Source organism: Platichthys flesus, chromosome 11 (assembly GCF_949316205.1).
Source record: "Platichthys flesus chromosome 11, fPlaFle2.1, whole genome shotgun sequence".
NCBI classification, from domain to species: Eukaryota; Metazoa; Chordata; class Actinopteri; order Pleuronectiformes; family Pleuronectidae; genus Platichthys; species Platichthys flesus.
In genome coordinates this window covers 11,837,727-11,856,847 of record NC_084955.1, presented here as the reverse complement: position 1 = coordinate 11,856,847, position 19,121 = coordinate 11,837,727, and the positions used below count along the sequence as shown (strand labels likewise).

The 19,121-nt window shown below is 40.9% G+C and overlaps 1 protein-coding gene across 1 annotated transcript; it reads left to right on the top strand.

The window, feature by feature from the left end:
- Positions 1–4,165: 4,165 nt before the first annotated feature.
- Positions 4,166–18,273, top strand: colec10 (collectin sub-family member 10 (C-type lectin)). The gene is made up of 7 exons (XM_062398732.1): positions 4,166–4,443; positions 7,256–7,327; positions 11,102–11,173; positions 13,090–13,143; positions 13,760–13,855; positions 15,873–16,084; positions 16,488–18,273. The coding sequence occupies exons 1-7, from the start codon at positions 4,326–4,328 to the stop codon at positions 16,707–16,709; spliced, it is 846 nt and encodes a 281-aa protein (XP_062254716.1). The 5' UTR covers positions 4,166–4,325; the 3' UTR covers positions 16,710–18,273.
- The last annotated feature ends 848 nt before the right edge of the window (positions 18,274–19,121 follow it).

Genomic DNA, 19,121 nt, shown 5'->3' with positions numbered 1-19,121 from the left:
GAACGAAAACTTCTCGAAGTAAAATGCTTCCTGGAAGAGCTGGATTTTCAACCAAAGTCAGCAGAGTTGAAGGCTGATATAAACACCCATCCATCAGCCGACCACAACACCATTTATTTCCATCACATTGTTTCCATGTCAGACAAATGGCAGAATTTGTTGAAGAAACATCGTCTTTCCAAAGGGAGGAGAACTGTTTCATGCAGGTACCAAGTTCATATGTTCTCAAAATTTCAGATGCCAATTCTTGTCTGCATTGAGGATAAATAGATTAGAGCAGTGACCCAGACTCTAATATCGGGTTTGAAGAGGTAGTTTGACGCGTCAGTGCCAAAATGAAATATCAGCCTTCTGTTTCTGTAAAAAGTCGTTACCTCAACCCTTATAGGTGGATCCTGACCATGGTGGCTGCCGACCGTGGACGATATGATTACAACAAGATGTCTACCCAGATACTCCTACTGACAATATTTAATTTACCTTCCATTATGCTACAAACTGTTTCTTCTAACCAAAGCTGTAAATACTCATACTTTTACTGATGTTCTCCATTACACATGGCATCTGTTGCACTTCTCTACATCCTGTTAAAAGGGTTTTTCCTTCCTCTTGTTGAGGGTTAAGGGCAGACGACTCCCTCTGACCTTGATGTGAAAAATCACTGGGCACGTATGCCAAAAATAATCGAGATACTTTTACCTCTGGAAGAAAAATTAAAGTGGAGTGGAGCTGAATGTGTTGATGATGTTTTTTTTTTTACTTTCTCTATGGTAATGACCTCCTTATTTTTAAGCAATCACACATTTTATCAATCAGAATTAAGAGCTGGGCTTAATACTGGGACAGCAGCTGCAAAATCCTTAATTTTATTTGCCAGTGCAGTAAATAATTTGGTCTTCCATTTAATATTGATTTATCGAACACTGTCAGTACCGTCAGCCATCAACTTATTTTTGAAAGTCCTTTGATTTGTTGCTTTTGTCTTGCAGTTGGTATCAGGCAGTTGTGAGTGTTGGTGACATGTGCAATTATAGGTCTGTTAACAAAGGTGGGCCACAGGGTTCCATTTTAGGCCCACTTTCATTCACTAAATGAGTCAGGTGAAAAAGTTATTTCTGCATTTTTAGGCATAGAAAAGTTGCTGTAGTGACTTTAACTGTAGTTGTTCTCTTTTGATTTGTCATTTCAGTTTTTCAAATCGTTGAATATCACATGTTTACTGTTGGCCTCTATTTGAGGTATTTCTGAAACCACAGACCACCAGTGCTCATGTTTGCCTGCTTGTGAGGCCAGCAGATTAAGTGCTGCAGCACAGTGGATCATGACTTTAATTGATTCCTGGTGGGGATCATTCAATGATTGAGAAAATCGTCTGACTCACTTTCTGCAAAATGTAATCGGGAAAACAAACAGAAACATTACACAGCGTTTGACTGTGGTTGTCACAACTGTTTGTTGCGTGCTTCACTGCCATACCAAGGAAAAGCTTTGTCTGTGCCCGGATTCCCATTAAATACCAGGAAACACAGGCAGCGCAGCCACTTCCACAGCATTCACTCGGCCAATTATGACACTCATGCTCTACAGTAAATGAATGTGGTTCAGAGCAGAGGTTAGGTAAACACTTTATATGCTGAAGTTGCTGTTAACGGTTTTGTCATTGACACACATGTGGGCAGTTTATGCTTCTTGTGCTGTTTTAGAAGACGTTCGGTACTTCCAGCGCAGTAAAAGCACCAGAGAACACGGGTGTTTCTGTGGTGTGGTTCCCACTATGGAGTCAACCGTATGGAGTGTGAATCACATTCTTAATTAGGGAACCGCATCCAAACCACATGTAAACAATTAGCCTTCAGGATGACAGGGTTGTCCTCATGTAGTGTGTATGTGTGTGTAGGAACGCTGCACTTTCCCAGACCTTGACTCTGTAACCCAGTCCACAAAAATGAAAGGATGATTAATAGCTGATGGCTCACACACACACACACACACACACACACACACACACAAAGCACGCTGTCGACTTCTATGAGATCTTTCTTTTATTATCTCAGTGCCATTAATCATGATGTTTTGTCTTAAATATGAACTGTCTTCACCATGATCCGACCTTGGACTCGGAAAGTTGAACTAATGCTCCTGTGTTTTTTAGCATAATTTCTTTATTATTATTATTTTATATGATGTTATATTATATTACAAAAATGTGAGAGGTGTCACTGATAGTGCCAAACCTACACAACGTTATTCCATTAATCTCCACGGAGCATTTCAGCATCATTCAGCTCCTTGTTTTGGTTTCCCAGCCAGCAGCCTCACTGTTCTGGTTCCCTCTCACCACTCTCAGCATCGTTTCAGTCACAGCAGGGTTATGACTTTTTTTCTCTTAAATACCATGATGGCCACACACACGTGTGCTGTTGAAACTAGCTGTTTCACATACTCAGCAACACCAAGGGGCCGGACACATAAAAGAGCTCCATGTACCAAAACACACATCTCTCGACGTCAACAAATTCCTCAGCAGGGACGATGTGGACGCCGACACTCGCCTAAAACAGCAGATGAAGCCAAATAAAAGATTGTAGGAATTCTGTTGCTGGTGAACGAGTGTGTGATGCCTGAATGTTTTCAAGCCTGTGTGTGATTCAAATGTTTTTAATACATAATCCAAAAGGAACATGTGCTACGTCACGATGAGCAACACAATCTGATTGACGATGACAGCTGGACTTAACCAACAGTGACAGGACTTAAAACACTTTGAAATGAAGCCTCAACTCGACTGTAGAGAAATGGGTCATATCAGCTCTGTCCCTCAGGGAGCAACAGCTCACTCTGAATCTCGCAGTTTTTTTTTTTCTTCAATTAATAGTCTCTCGATAAGATCGGCCCCTGCCTTTCCTGCGAACACCAGAGCGCACTAACGCCCCAGGGATCTCCCTGGAAGCATTAACTGTCCAATCAGGAGATCCCTGTTTGTGCCAAGACATGCGGCTCCGACCACACTCTCTCCCAGACTCGTTATCCCTCGTCGGTCCCGGCTCTGTCTCTTGTCTTTCTGTGTCTTCTTATCTAATGGTTTCTCATTACCCCTGTCTCTCGCTCTCTTTTCCCTCCAGGGTTCCTCTCTCTCTCTCTGAAAGCCTCCAAACCCTCTAATCCCTGCATGTTTTCAGCACATAGGGACAAAACCAGAGGATGCAATTTTACAAGAATCTGTGCAGTGCACGCACTCTTTCTTCTAGGGCATTTTTTTTCTTTCTTGTGTCTTTGTGAGAATGTCCTATTGTTCATATGCACATAATATGTTTGTGTGTGTGAACAGTTATTTAGGCCCAGTGGTGCTGCTCCCTTTTTTTTGATAAGAAAAAGACTCAGTCAACGTGTTTTCCCTTAAACATGGTGCTCTCTCTCATTTGCCTAAATATTTGCATCAGATTTCAGTTGATTTATCAGAATTGCCACTTTACTGAAACAAATTTCTTTTTTTCACTGAGATTAATTGTATTAAATTAAAATGTTGCTATATTGCTTTGTTATATTAATGAACTGTGCCAAATCAACGTGCGAATATGTTCATACATATATTTTTACATCACATCCATGGCAGATAACCTGGAACTGATCAGAAAAAACATCAAACGATAAATGATGACAAATCAAATACAAATTGAAGCTGAATCCAAGTTGAGAGTTTGTGTCTTATTAGAAGCTGAAGTCGAAAACTTAAAGTTGTCAAAGTAAAAGAAAAAAATGAACATTTCTAAGAGAAAATGTTCTGTCCAAAATATTTTGGAGCGTATGAAACCTAATGGAAATGTTCATGCATTTGATGGTGTTGAGCTGACTGTTTAAGGTTTAAACTGAGTTTAATTAGTAATTTAAAAAAAACTATGGAATAAATAGAAACAAAAATAAAGATGTTTTGAAACAGAGAAGAACAATTAGAGCCAGTTTTGAATTCAAAGAGATAGAGAGGAATGCAGGACTCTGTTTAGTTTTACATTATGACAAGTAACTGATAAGATTCTATAAACAAGTGTGTGTGTGTGTGTGTGTGTGTGTGTGTGTGTGTGCATGTGTGTGTGTGCGTGCATGCCTGTGGATGCGTGTGGATGTGTGTGTTTGTGTTTTCTCCATACAGATCTGATCCACCGTGCAGTGGCTTTGCTCATTAGTTCAGCTCTGGTCCTCTGATCCTGCAGTTAAACCCTTCTCTTTTTGCAGTATAGAGACACTTCACGCAGCTGATGTGTTGGTGCTAGCATCATCCTGCCAAAAGAAATATAAAGCTGGGAATCTTCGTCAGGGACGATCGGGAGATGATGGCGAAAAGATGCAACACAAGACTGTTGGAGCTCTGTGTGTGTGTGGCCTTGTTAAACTCCATCTCCGCTTCTCCAGAGGTCTGCACCAATTCCCTTCTGCCTGGAGCTAAAGGTAACACCTTCCAGAGTGTGTGTCTGTGTCTGCGTCTTAATGTTTACTATAAACTGCCTCTATTGTTCCCACAGGTCCGTGTTATACAGTAAATGTAAGTCAAACTATAGTATAGCTCTAAATGTACGGCACAGTGGAAATACCTATACTTATATACTGTTTGGGTTCTTGGATGATTGAGGTTTTTACGTTAGTTCGGAGATTTAAATCTATAATTTAAACCCATGTCCACGTTGTTAATATATACAGGTGTTACTGAAACTGACGTTGGAACAGATAATGTCATTGGCTGTACATGCAACTTAAAGAAACGTGGAGTGGAAAGTAGTGAGGAACTACCTCTAATGGGCTGCAGGGTTTTACAGACCTGATGATGAAGGTACCAAGCATGTAATGTCCTGTAGTTTATTAGCTCCAGTCTGCTCCCCCATAGTCTTTGGGAGGGAAAGCCTCTCCGTGTGTGTGTGTGTTTCTCATTTTATGACATCCAGTAGCTGGTTCCCCTGCTGATTCAGACAGACAGAACCAATAAAATACACAGTCGACTCAGCTCCCCGTCTTTTTTTTTTTCTTCTTTTTACTCTGTTTCCACCAAACTTCTTAATAGAAGGTTGAAGAGATGTTACTGAAACAGAGAACCGAGATCTGTCAAGCAAAAAAACATAGAATGTCACCAATCTGAACCAGGCCTCTGATGGGACATTTTGTAATTCTCAAACGTAGAAAAACCCTATCGCTCGGCTCAATGGGACAAAAGTGAATTTTACAGAAGTTATTACTGAAGTTTAAAGTCAAGTGTTTGTGTTGGTAGGAAACTTTAACATCACATCCTCTCCCTTAGATGTGAGTGAGTGCATGATTTTCTTTGTTGTCATCTTTCCTCTCACTGGTCTGTAATAGTAAGAAAGTCCCATTGTGACAGTGTGTATTTAGACAGCTGCCACTAAACTGAACTGATTATTTATACAGGACTCATCCTAGACGCTGAGTGACCGCAGAGTCTATGTGTGTGTGTGTATTCTCACGTCTGCATATATGAGTGGGTGTCGGACGTGCATGTTTCTATGTTTCATAACCCCCCCCCCCCCCCAAAAAAAAAGATTCCACGCAAATTTTTAAGTAAACAAACTTGTTTTACATTTACTGGTACTGTGACGTCAGTGTTTTCTCGAATACGTTTACCGTAATTTTATGCTTTAAAACAGAAGAATGTTGATGCTGTAGGTCTGTTTCTAGTCAGTTGGACGTCAATAAACTTAAATAAACATTGGATTTCTAATTTCGCCTCTTTAATTTGTGAGATAACCGCAACAACATATGTGGACGTGTTTGCCATTTTAGTCGACAAGGTTTGTCGTTGATGGAATCACTTGGAAATGCAGCGGTTTACTTTGTCTACACAACCAGAATCCTTCTCCCTCAGTGGTCCTCCAAAGCTGATAGATGGGTTTTGTGACAGCTCTTTGTATTTAAGCCCAGCACTTAGCGAAACATTAAGTGTTGTTGACATGACTGCAGTAAAACTCTTCGATCTCGACATCTTTTATTTTTTTGCCAACATCTCTTCGCTACTTGAAGCCACCAGAGATTTTTCTCCGACCCCTCACTCATGCTTTCCACTCTGAAAAATATGTTGTGTTATTAACATTCTTGAAACATCAGTTCGTGCTTTTGAAAACGATATTGGCTGCAGTGTGTTAAAATGTAATATGAAAAGTCAAACTTGTTTGCGAGTGATTCGGACCGACCCTACTTTACGATGTACATCCAAACCCACAAATGAAGCTCATCCATAACGACACACCCACCAAAGTACTGTGCAATAGTTGCTCTTGGCCACCTGATAGTTGTTCTAATGTCTCATCATCCTGTGACGGCTCGGATGCTCCATGCTACTGGGAATATCCAGATTTAACCTCTGTGACACTGGGGAGGCGAAGTTGAGAGTTGTACACACGGATACACACTGTACTTTCCAGTATGTTGACATGAGAAATCGGCAGGGGCGTCGTTAGCCCTGGGCGTCCGGGGCTAACGACTAAAGCCCCGGATGTTTTATGAATAGCCCCGGATCAATTTCGCATCAATTTTTTTTTTTTTTTTTTTTTAATTATAGCCCCGCGATAACATTCGCTGATTATAAAGCAAACGTTTTTCCAAAGCGGTCATGTATGTTTTAGAAAATTTAGATGAATTGCTCCAGTTTCTCCCCTGGCAATAGAATGGGCAGCATATCCACATTGCGTTGGCATAGATAGCAACCATCTCTAAGTGAGGAAAGCTGTGAAAGTTGTATGCTAATTTGCGGTGAAATACCATACTGTATCTGATGATGCTATAACAAACCAAGCCAGGTAAGGCAAGATAAGCTCGGACTGATGCTCTCTTTTTTAGCAACTGATTAAGTAAAAGACAAAAAAGCAGAGAGACATGACAACCACCGTTATGTGGCTTAGTTAGCCTACATGAAAAGCTAGCCTAGATTTTATGCAACAAAAAAAGGAAAACAGACACAAAACAAAGACAAGCAGGAATTCATTGAGTGTGAGGGTGATGAAAGGCGGTGTGTGTGTGTGTTTGTTTGTGTGTTTGTGAAAAGGGCTTTTAGGTAACTATTCTACTGCACCAGATTGATGGATTTAACTAACTGACGTGCAAAATTTTCTCCCCCCTTAGTTAATGTTCGCCCCTGGGCTAAGCCCCCGATGTCTCATGATCCTAACAACGCCCCTGGAAATCGGCTTTCTCATAATTTGAGGGATTTGGATTTTAACAAAAAGCCCATTTGACAGTCTTCCTCTTTTTCCTCCAGGAGACCAAGGCGAGGTTGGAGAGGAGGGAGATCAGGGGAAACTGGGGAAAAACGGACCACAGGGACTTCAAGGTATCAAACATCCATCCATCTATCATCCTTCTATCCATCTATCACATCTATTGAGTCAGAAATGACGACTGCAAAGGAGGAATGGCTACAAAAATTATACAGGGCACTTATTTATTATTTTCCAGAGGACAATACTTTGACACTAGATAATTCTTGAAAAAAATTCAAGTTTGCATGTTCTAGTCATGTCCCACAGTGTAAAGAAATGTAGATTGTGGTTCGGTTGATTGGAGACTGTCCATATATGAGCTTAAATGTTTTGTCTCTGTATGTTTACTCCGGTGATACGCTGGCGACCCGGGTGTCCAAACGCCTCTCTTGCCCCATGTCCGCTGGGATTGGCTCAAAGGATAAACAGTAAAGGTGATAATTGGATGGCTTTTTGACATCTTTCAATTCAACAACGAATCATGTGAGGATTTCACCTCACCACACACTCTTGTGAAGCCCCCTCCCCAGTTTAAAATGCACTTAGTTTGTATTCGGTGTAAATGTCACACAGAATTCCCGACATCTTGTATCATTAGCAGCGAGTTTCCGACTTGTGCAGCGGCTGAAGGCGACCACAGGGAAAAAGAGAAACTGACGAGCGTGAAGGCCGCACACTAGGTTCACATGGACTTTCATCCTCTTTGACTCAATAATATAATTTGCATTGCTGCTGGATAATATGGACAAACAATCAAGGCCGAAGTTTCTGTGCTGTAACTTTCCCCACAGCTCGGCCCTGGCAGCACCTTTTGCTTTTTCCTGCTGAAGACACATTGCTTTCCCGTGCCGTGCAGTACACACACACACACACACACACACACACACACACACACACACACACACACACACACAGACCCAGAGACACAAACTCACACACACAGGCACAGACAGACACACATTAACCCACACACATCCAGACAGACAGACACACACACACACACAACACACACACACACACACACATACACATCCAGACAGACAGGCACACAGACACATACACTCACTGTTAAGCAGAGACACACACAGACAAACAGACAGACAGACACACAGAGACAGACACACAGACAGACAGACACACAGACACACACAGACAGATAGCCAGACACACATAGACACACACAAACAGACAGACCGCCCTGCACTTCTGTCTTTCTGTGGGAAAAATAGATGTGTTAATTGCGGCTGAGGAAAGTAGTGGCGCTCCACTTAGCCAGATGTGCTCCAACTGGACTGGGAGATGAACTGGCCAACTTACATGGCACATAATGTGCATACACCCAAACACACTGAGGCATACACTGTACAACATACTGTATACACAAGCATATAGACACAATGAATGAGATGTACATTGGCACAAAACCACAACACGTGTGTGTATACAGAGGAACTCACACTGAGCACTGGATCCTGGCTGCCGGCCTGTTCCACACAGATGTTTGTTTTGTGCGCTTACTCCTCACACACACACACATTCACACACTTGACAACAAGAAACACACACTTCTCCTGTCAGAAAGTGTGACAGCGAATGCCAGAAGGGTCCCTGTATGAAAATATGAATGTGTGAACATCTTTCAACTTTGTGGAAATGTTTCAACAGTATAACAGCCCCGGTCATTAGGTTTTTTGGTGTGTGTGCTTACTTTAGCCTGAGCACAGGTTCTTATAACGATTTTGTAACTGCAGGTTGTCAGCAACTCAACAAATGACGCATGTGTTCCCTCGTCTGAATTTAGGCCCTTTTTACAGGAAACCATTTCTAGATTTTGGAATGTTAAAAGGGAATCCATGACCGTTAATGCTCCGGTGGGAAACAAACACAACGCTTTGTCGCGCCAAGCATGTAAACGTCAACAAAACGGCCAGGCTGGATTTTTACTTTTGTTAATTGTGCCTAACTCAAAGCTGCTGTTGGAATTTCAGGGTTGCAGAGAGTAGAGTCTGGAGCTGAGTAATGTTCCTGATTGTTCTGAGGAACCTGTTGGAACAGCTAATAGTGAAGCATGTGAACACAAACAGAAAATCTGGCTGAAGGCCCACTCCCGCTCTGTTTCAACGGTCCACTAAGCTCTACACGGGAGGAAGAGCAGAATCTATATTTGCATGTAATTATCGCGCAAACAAAGACAAAGCAATGAACGATCAAAGGTCTGCTCTCCGTTTGAAATAGCTTCTGTTGGTTAAGAACGTGTCTTGAGCTCCATGATTAGAAATGAAAAATGTGGCCCTCCACCTCCTTTGTCCTCCGGCAGCTGGGGAATCCAGACGTTAAACCAGTTAGAGGGGTTGGCCATTATAAAGAGTGTCTGCAGTGATAGGAAGAACTGTTATCTGGATGTTTAGAGAGACAGTTTAACTGGCGAGCGTCAGCACTGCGAAAACAACATGAATCCACTGTTTGAGACGCAGAGGGAAAAACTTTTACACAGAGAATACATCTCTTCACAGAGTGAAAAAAACTGGAAACACCTATAATCAGCGTTCACAATCTGTTCTCAGGTCAGAGCTGCGGAAATATTGACTCTGTGATTGTGCTCCCCAGCTCAGGCATTCGCACAGAAAAGATTGCGCAGAACAATTGTAGCGGGATCATCGTGAAGTTTCCTCCAGACCTCCTACAATCCATAAGACCTCACACCCTCTGCCAACACGTCTCACAAATCATCCAGCTGAAAGTCGACATGCGCAAGTGGGAAGCTGTGTGTGTGTGTGTGTGCATGTGTGTGTCTGTAAGTGTGTGAGTGCGGCAAAGCCCTCAAATAGCAAAAGGCCTCTCCAGTGCGTCACTTAGTATTTCAAACGCCATCAATTTCCAGTTGAATAGTTTCCTGAGGAAATACTCATTCAGGTTCTGGCAGGGCACCTCAGTCGGCTCTGTAGTTTTCCCACAGACACAGACACGCTCACACACTGGTTTCTCCTCCACTTTCTCTGTGACATCCCATATTTTCACTTTGAGTCTGTCTGTGAGTTCTCCTAGATGAAAGTGATCTGATAAATAAGGCAGTAATAAATAATCAATATTTATTCCTGCAAATAAAAATCCCATTTCAACTGGCGGTCATTGTACCAGAACCCAGTGGTGAAATCAGAGACTAACGAAAATAATAAAACAATATGAATAAATAATAAGCGAGTGCATTCCCATTGTTTACAACTTTTCAAGAGTAGACTTCCTCCTCGGTCTAAACCAGATCCTGCAACAATACACATCTTCTAACTCAACAGACATAATCTCAACACAAAGTGCATTCGTTCAGTGCCCACAAAAATCAGCATCCCCCCCCCCCCACACACACACTCTAATTTATTTACTGGCATAATAGTCATAATAATCAGGGCATCATGAAATAAACTATGCAAAAATTGTCGGAAAGAATCCTCGGGGCACGTAGAGATGATTCCTAAAAGATGAGATGGACGAGTGCAATTATATTGATTAGGTTTTGAAAACGACAAAATAATCAACAGAAGAATCAGGATGAAAGCGGTGATACAGACATTGTTGTAAGAATAAAAAACCTGAATGGAAGAATGTCCGCCTGACAAAAAAGGGAGCTCTCCAATTTATGATGATTATGAGATTTTACATGCTGTGACACTGATAACTTCCATATTTACTCAAGGTTATCTGGGAGGTTCTAGAAATATCGCGTAAATAACTTTCCAGGTATATTATGCACATGTGCTGGATTGGAAATTCATCATCGAATCATTATCATTTTCCTTTTTCTTCTTCAACCTTCCCATTATCTGTCTTTTCTTCCTTGTCTTCTGCAGGCGCACCAGGGGAGAAGGGACTCAGAGGAGAAGTGGGCACCACAGGAAAGATGGGACCCACTGGAGACAAAGGTAAATATACAATAAAATCTATTTAAATTCATTTTAATCTGAAGCTCTTGTGTACTTTGTTTAAGTATACAAGTCTTTAAAGTAAAGTATACAGAAATCAAACAAGAGGGCACATCAGGAGAAAAGCATCCTCTACTTGCCAATCCTCAGTGGCCTGTTTAAAAAAGCATCTTTCCAAAACAAAGAGAAAGATTTAAAAGATTTAACCACCATCTATGAATACCGTGTGTGTACATTTCAGTTGCCAGGAACATTAGAAACAGCCTGTACTTGTCAACAAAGGCTCGATAACTGTAAATAATGTAGCTGTGAGGTTCACAGCTTAAAGAAGACATTTGGTTTCCTGAACTCCCCCCTCAACTTGGACACTAAAATAATCAGAATGGACATTACCAAAAAACCCTTATATTAGTTTGTAACTAAGTGCTTCAGGCCAATTGCAATTTCCTTTAAACTCTGTATTTTACTGTATTCCTGTTTCCTCACTTCTCAACTCCCTCTCTATGATACCTCTACATATACAGAGTAAACCTACAGCATGATGTCATTCACATGCTTTGCCCCACGTTGGCCTTTTTCCCTGCTCATCGAAGCATTCACTTTTCTCACTGTTCATTACTTCCAATACGCTTACAGGAAAGTGACTGTGCATCGGGCAGAGAGAGGAGTGAGGTCACAGGTTTGGATTTTCCTTCATCTTGAGCGTCGGTAGCTCATAAAACAAATGTTTTCAGGCCAGGGTTGGCTCCAGCAGACTCACAAACTAAAATCCAGTCACTTTAATTTGTATTATTTTTTTTACAGAAGACTATCACGTTTAAAAATCACTCATAAAAAACGGTTTCCATCCCTCTGCTGTAGTGTTCAGCAATTAATGTTAAATAAAGATATATAGTAGATGTTGATGAGCCACTATCTGCTGTAACTCTATGCATACTATACTGTTAATGACCTATTATAAGATCATCTACATAACTTCTGGCAAAATAACTTTATAAAGCTATAAACTGTGAGTTAATATATTAAAAGTACCTGGCTCACAGCAGCAGGCCTCTTTGTGAGCGTAGTGCTTTAAACCCACTTATTAATCTGAACTATAACATGTCTGTCATTGTTTTATTCTTTAACCCATGGAGGTGCAATACAGGTGATGCCAGAGAAGTTTGCGCGACTTGGTCAGGGTGATCTAATTTTAATTTCATCCAAATCACACAAATCACACACACGCACACACACCCACACACACATACCCACACACGCACACACACACACTGGTCAGTTCGCACCGGTACAGTATGTCATTGTTGTGGTCCTTCCTCATTAAACACCAGCCTTTTGTGTCGTTTGTACTGCAGCCACACTTCCCCAAAATGTGCAACTGCCAGTTATGTTTATCTCCAAAGTTAAAGCCACTGAATATAAGTGCAGATACAGTATATATTTTTTTAAATACAAACCTTGATACACAGAAGTTACAATTTTCCCACAACTCTGTGTTTTAAAAGAAATGTGGGAACAATGGAAAAATGTAAAAGGTCAAACTTTGACCTGTGTGAATCTGAACCAGTGTGCAGCCGCTTTTAAACAGCTTTACATAAATTATGCTGCCATCTAGTGGTAATCATTAGGACCTACAGCACAATTTCGTTATTAGTCTGTGTAGCGGTCTTTTAGCTGAATTATCAGTGATGGTGCTTCGCTATTTATTTGAGATTTAATTGCACTTTACCAAAATCAACCCATAACAACCCTGACCCATTTTTCTCCGCAAAGGAAAATTATAAGGGATATAAAACTGGAATGTTCTGTGTTTATAGTAACTTTACTTGTATTTTATTATGATGTTATGATGTTGTTATATGTTAATTATGACGTTTTAATCATTAGAACTTTCTATGATATCTGTTTCTCTGTAGGTGACAAAGGTGATACAGGTGTGGATGGGCCCTCTGGTCTGAAAGGGAAACCAGGTGAGTAATAACCTGACAGTGCTCACACACAACTGTTTTCAAGTTAGATGCAAGACCATAACCCAATTCTGTTACCTATGAAACAACATTATGAGGTTGGGGCCATTTAGATAAACATAGTGATAGAAAATGGTAGTCTTGAATATGGGTTAGAACCTATAATTGGAGTCAGTTAAATCCTCAGACTCTCTCCAGGATGCATTCTATACTGCTTCAGGATGGAATAGGACAACAAAAGGTTTTCTAGGGTTTTGGCTATGCACTATTGACAGCAAAAAACATGTCCAACTAAATATCAAATTATGGAGAAACTGGGCAGTTAAATAAGAGAGGAGGGACAGTTTCTGCTCTGTGTATCTGTCTAAATTAAGACGAGAGCCAGGATGTTTTAGGACAGGCAGAGGTACAACAAAAAAAATTGGGTACTGTCCTACATATCGCTCATTACATTATGTCTTGACACATCTGAATAGAGTAAGTGTAGATATGTGGCATTGTAATCCCCTGAACGGGCTTTCCCATCATACAGCAGGGGGGGAAATTGTTGAATGATATTGTTACAGCCAGTAAATGATTCTGTGCTTTTAAGTCCTGCTCTCACTGAACTCTCCTGCAGGCACCACATGTGACTGTGGCAGGTACAGGAAAGTGGTCGGACAGCTGGACGTCAACACGGGCAAGCTGAGGAGCGCTGTCAAGTTTTTGAAAAATGGTGAGTCCTCACTATTTACCCATCCTCATGTTTCGTGGCAGCAAGCAAATCAAAACTCCTACTACGGGTGAAAACCATTCTGCGATAAAAATAAAAAAAAGAAAAACTATTCAAAGTGAGGGGTGACACAAATGTCCGTCCTCAACCTGGGATGTGACACATGGAGGTTACAGAGAGTCATACTCTAATTTATATTATCTATTGTTCATATTGCATGGTCCTTTTTCTAGTGTTTATAATATTTTTGTATCGTTTCCCATTTATACATTAATGTTTGAACAAACACACCACAGCAAATACCTTGTATGTGTAAACATACTTTGCAATAAGCCCTGGTTCTGATATATGATAGATACAGATAGATTACTTTATTCATCCCCGAAGGGAAATTAAGTCGTCATAGCAGCCGGTACATTTGAATACAATAAAATACAATACAATAGAATAAAATATAAAATATAAAATATTACGGTAGAAAGAATAAAAACAGAAACACAAGATAAATAGGTAGATAAGTTGCAGTGGCAGGTGATGGTAATAGTACTGATGATATGATCGTAATGTTATTGTTAGACAGTATATAAAAAATAGTACAATATATATAGTATATAATATATATTTATATATGATAGTAATTATACCAATATAATAGCAGTATATAGTAATAATAGCAGCAACAGTATATATAATAATAATAATAGTAAAATATAATAATAATAGCAGCAACAGTATATATAATAATAATAATAATAATAATAGTAAAATATAATAATAATAACATGTACACATGCATATTATGTGTATATAGACATATATATACAAAGAATATACAAAGAGTATGATATAATATATGATATATAGTACGGGTATAAATATAAGTATTTGGCGATACAATAGATAATATTATATACTGTGAGTGTAAGAATATGTAGACAGAGTGTGCAAAAGACAATATTATTGTATAAAATGATGAATTGAGACAGGTATATTTAGTGCAGTTCTGTGATGGTGGCTCTGACAGAGGTAGATGAGTTGTGAGTCTTATTGCGGTCGGGAGGAACGACTTCCTGTATCGTTCCTTAGAGCAGCGGGGTTGAATGAGTCTGTGGCTGAAGCTGCTCCTTAGCTTATGTATGTATGTATGGAGGTCAGCAACCACATTGCTCTGAGAGAGAGACTGATTTGTGTGTGTGTGTGTGTGTGTGTGTGTGTGTGTGTGTGTGTGTGTGTGTGTGTGTGTGTGTGTGTGTGTGTGTGTGTGTGTGTGTGTGTGTGTGTGTGTGTGTATGTGTGTGTGTGTGTGGGAAGGGCAGTGGACCAAACCACTGTGAGTCAAATGAGAGAGGGGTTCAATCTTTCAACTCTTAAAAAGGCATTTATGTTAAATCTGTAATTAGCACATGTGCATTCAATGCATAATATTATACTCCATAAATCTTCTGAAGCTATCTTTGCAATGATAATGAAGGGGACCACTCTGTTATTCCTAGGACTAAGGGGGGTAGACCCCCTACCACCACCCTGTGGCTTCCACATTTTAATCTCTTTGTATTCCCTAACATCATTTTTATTTCTGATATTAAAATAAATAACTAATTGATCAAATAAATCTGTGTTTTCAAGGCATTGTTTACTTTAGTTGTTAATTCGATCTAAACTAAACTGTGCAGGTGCTATTTCCTTATTTGCCTTAAGTTTGTTTGTTAGAAGAATATTTACGATATTTAGTTTTACTACGTCTCTGCTTACTCCTGGTTTCATTTGATAATCAAATACATCTTAATTTTTTCTCTGATATTTAGCATCCGACAAGGAAGTTGCCATATAAAAACTGTCTTTCCTCATTTTAATTAATCATGTACTGCCAGTGCCAAGCGCTTGACACAGACCTGCTCTAAAAAGGTTTAATGCCACATGTCAACCCCCTGGCTTCAGATTTGTTGAATTATGTAAAGAAACAATTATGGTGGGAAACATGTCAAATCTCCTAGTGACCTGAATCTCTTGCCCTGTGCAGTCATCCTGGGGCTGAAGGAGACGGAGGAGAGGTACTACCTGCTGGTGAAGGAACCCAAGAGGTTCAGAGAGGCGTCGATGAACTGCAAGCTCAGAGGAGGCTCCCTGGCCATGCCCAAAACCACCGACACCAACCGACTCATGGCAGACTACGTCAGTCGCGCAGGACTGACGCGAGTTTACATTGGTGTGCAGGCGCAAAGCAAGGACACAGTAAGTGATCCCCAGCACACACACTCACACACATACACATATAGGCTGCTCTCAGACCTGCATTGAACTCCGGAGAGAAACCCACAGGGAAATATGAGACAGTGTGAATCCAGCGCTTCAGCAGTTTGTAACTTTTCTGAATAATTAATGAAGAAGGGTGATTCTGCTGCTGCTGCTGCTGCTGCCATCACCTTAAATATTAGAGGTTTAATGCTGAGAACCTTAAAGTTCACGTGATAAGAAAGTTAACGTGATAAAACATAATCCTCTTCACCACTGTTTTCCTTTCTACTCTTAAAAAAGGATTTTTATCTCCAAGTTTGTCTTAAACCTGATAAACGATGACAAACTGTTTTGAGACTGTTCTCTCTCTCCCCTCCCTTACGTTTTCTTTTGCCATCAGAATGGAACGAGCAGCTATGTGTACGCAGACTCCAGCCCCCTGCAGGGGTTTGCAGCCTGGAGTCAAGACGAGGTGCTAAACTCCAGCTTACCTTCAACCACAAACTCCAGCTGTGTGGAGCTGCTCAGCACTGGAACGTGGGGCCCTGTGGAGTGTGAGGCCTCCATGTTTTTCATCTGTGAGTTCCCAAAGAGCAGGAGAAGAGGAGGGAGGACGGGGTGAGGAGGAGGCATCCAGTAGTCTGAGATCAATGTTACATGTATGAACGTGTGTGTGTATATGCATCTGCACGTGCGTAGTACATTTATGTAGATGTGTACACAACATATTATATTTTTACCTCACTAAATAACTTACCCCCTTGGCTAAAAGTTTCATTACCTCCGCCAAGGAAGTTGTTTTCAACCCTATCCATTTGTTTATTTGTTTGTTTGTCAGAAAGATTGCCCAAAACAACTGGTCTAGATCAGGGGGCGGATCCAGGGTTTTATTTTTTCATTTTTTTCAAACAGAGTGTCTGAAATTCGATGCAGCTTCATTGAATTTTAGGCGACTTTAATGGAACTTTAAAGAACTCATGGCGTCGTTCACGGGCTCATGATGCTCTGTTGGTGCAGCAGTTGGGGGTTTCTTGAGGATACTGGAGCTACACTGTGGAATCTTAACTCGTCAGCGGCTCCACTGTTTCAAACATGCATTCGTTGCAGTGTTTGTTTTTGCGTGTTGCTACAAACAGCCAACGCCATCGTGCTGCATGTGGTAGAAAGCAAACAGCACGCATTGTGTGGCCCATATATTTGTACCACAGGAAAACTCACAGGCACTCTTTGTTGTTTCCCTCGCCTTTCCACTTCCATATGTTTTTGAAATGGAGTTCAGTTAGGTTTAGTAAAAAAAAGGTTTGAGTGTGTTTAAGAGGTTTAATCTTCCATCTTCACCACCAACAGAATTTGTGATTTCCCTGAAAGATATACCTTTGGTGACACAGCTCAGTCACACATTTTAACACAGGCTCACTCATGCATGGTTCTTGATATCCTCATACTTCATAAGAATTTGTTAATATTTGACTGAGAAGGAAGAAAAATGTCCCATGTCCTCATACATCTTTCTAACTGCAGCTTACTTAAATGTTTGCCTACTGTACGGCTGCGGTAGAGCACATCCCAATGAGTGTCCAAGACTGTTTGTTTTCTCTGCAGTTGAATCTGACTCAAATGCAGTTTGCCTGACTCTGTATTTACCGGCTTGAAACTTTAGACATGAAATGAAAATGTTCAAACCCACTTACAAGACTTTCAACAATTTCTGGGAACCAAGTGTTTTGTATCTGTGTGTTTGTCTAAATTGCTGTAACCCTCCTGATCTTGAGTCATGGTGAACAGAATAGAAGTTATATAGATTAACATTCAACTTAAATAGTGCAGAGTGTGTGGCATTGTCAGCTTAATCAACTGTTTTCCTGTTGGTCTACATCCACACACTCCGTTTTCAATTGAAATGTACCAACTCTGCTACTGTTACACCCGCCGTCCATACAGTAGAACAACTGATACGTCAAACCAATGGTATGGACTGAGATCATTTTAGTTTGAAAACAAACGTTTTAAAAAACTGTTTTAGTTTCAAGAAAATAAATGGCTGTTGCCTTTGTCCTAAGGGCCCATCTAAACCTGCACCTGTAACACTGGTTGGGCTTTGGAGGTATGCACTCCCCTTTCATTCATCGTTGTATCTGTTTCTAATCAATTAAAGTCTTTCAAAGCAAAAGTAGAATGAACATTAAGAGATTTCAATGATTTATTTCTGGCATCCGGCTGTGAGATAGGAGTGATCCGCTGTTGTGGAACAAGGAAAAAAATGCGCTCTCTCCGAAACCTCCTTACCCCTTTAAGAGAGATCTACTGTAGCAGCCCTGGTCTTACAAACAATGGCCTGATATCACGTGAAGGATGCAGGGTCGTATTGATTGTGACTGCGAGCCACCCTAAACTGCCTGGTGCCCTTTCAGAGGTTATGTCAACATTGTTTCACATGAACCGACTCTTGGCTAAACATTAACTGTGACTCGCTTTTAGAAAACTGCCCTCACCCACTCACGTCACAGCACATCGCACAGTTCAACAGCACCGTTTCTTTAAAGAGTTGCACCCCCCCCTTCCTCCTCCTCCTCCTCCCCACACAGCCCTACAAAATAACCCTCCATTACATTGCTCCTGAATCAGGTATTAGAAATCAGTTCTCGCGCTCTCTCTCTTGCTCTCTCTCTCTCTGTCTCTCTCTCTGTCTCTCTCTCCTTCGCTATAGACCATTAACTAATATTTACTCTTTAACTCTGCTTCTGCACCGTGAAGGTTAACCATTATACACACCCACACACAAACACACACACACACAAACACACACACACACACACGCACATGTGAGCATACACACACACCATTGTTTCTCAGCCCTTGATTCTTTTCCTGCAGCAATCAGTGACTCCAGCTATTGGATTTGCCCTCTCACTGTAGTGCTCCTTAGCTGTGTTCTCTGCTGGTGGCTCCCACGGAGGGAGTCAAGTGGCCCCAACACACTTGGAGTGTCGCAGCCTTCACTTACAAAAGGGGCAAGACGAGCACATGGTGATTA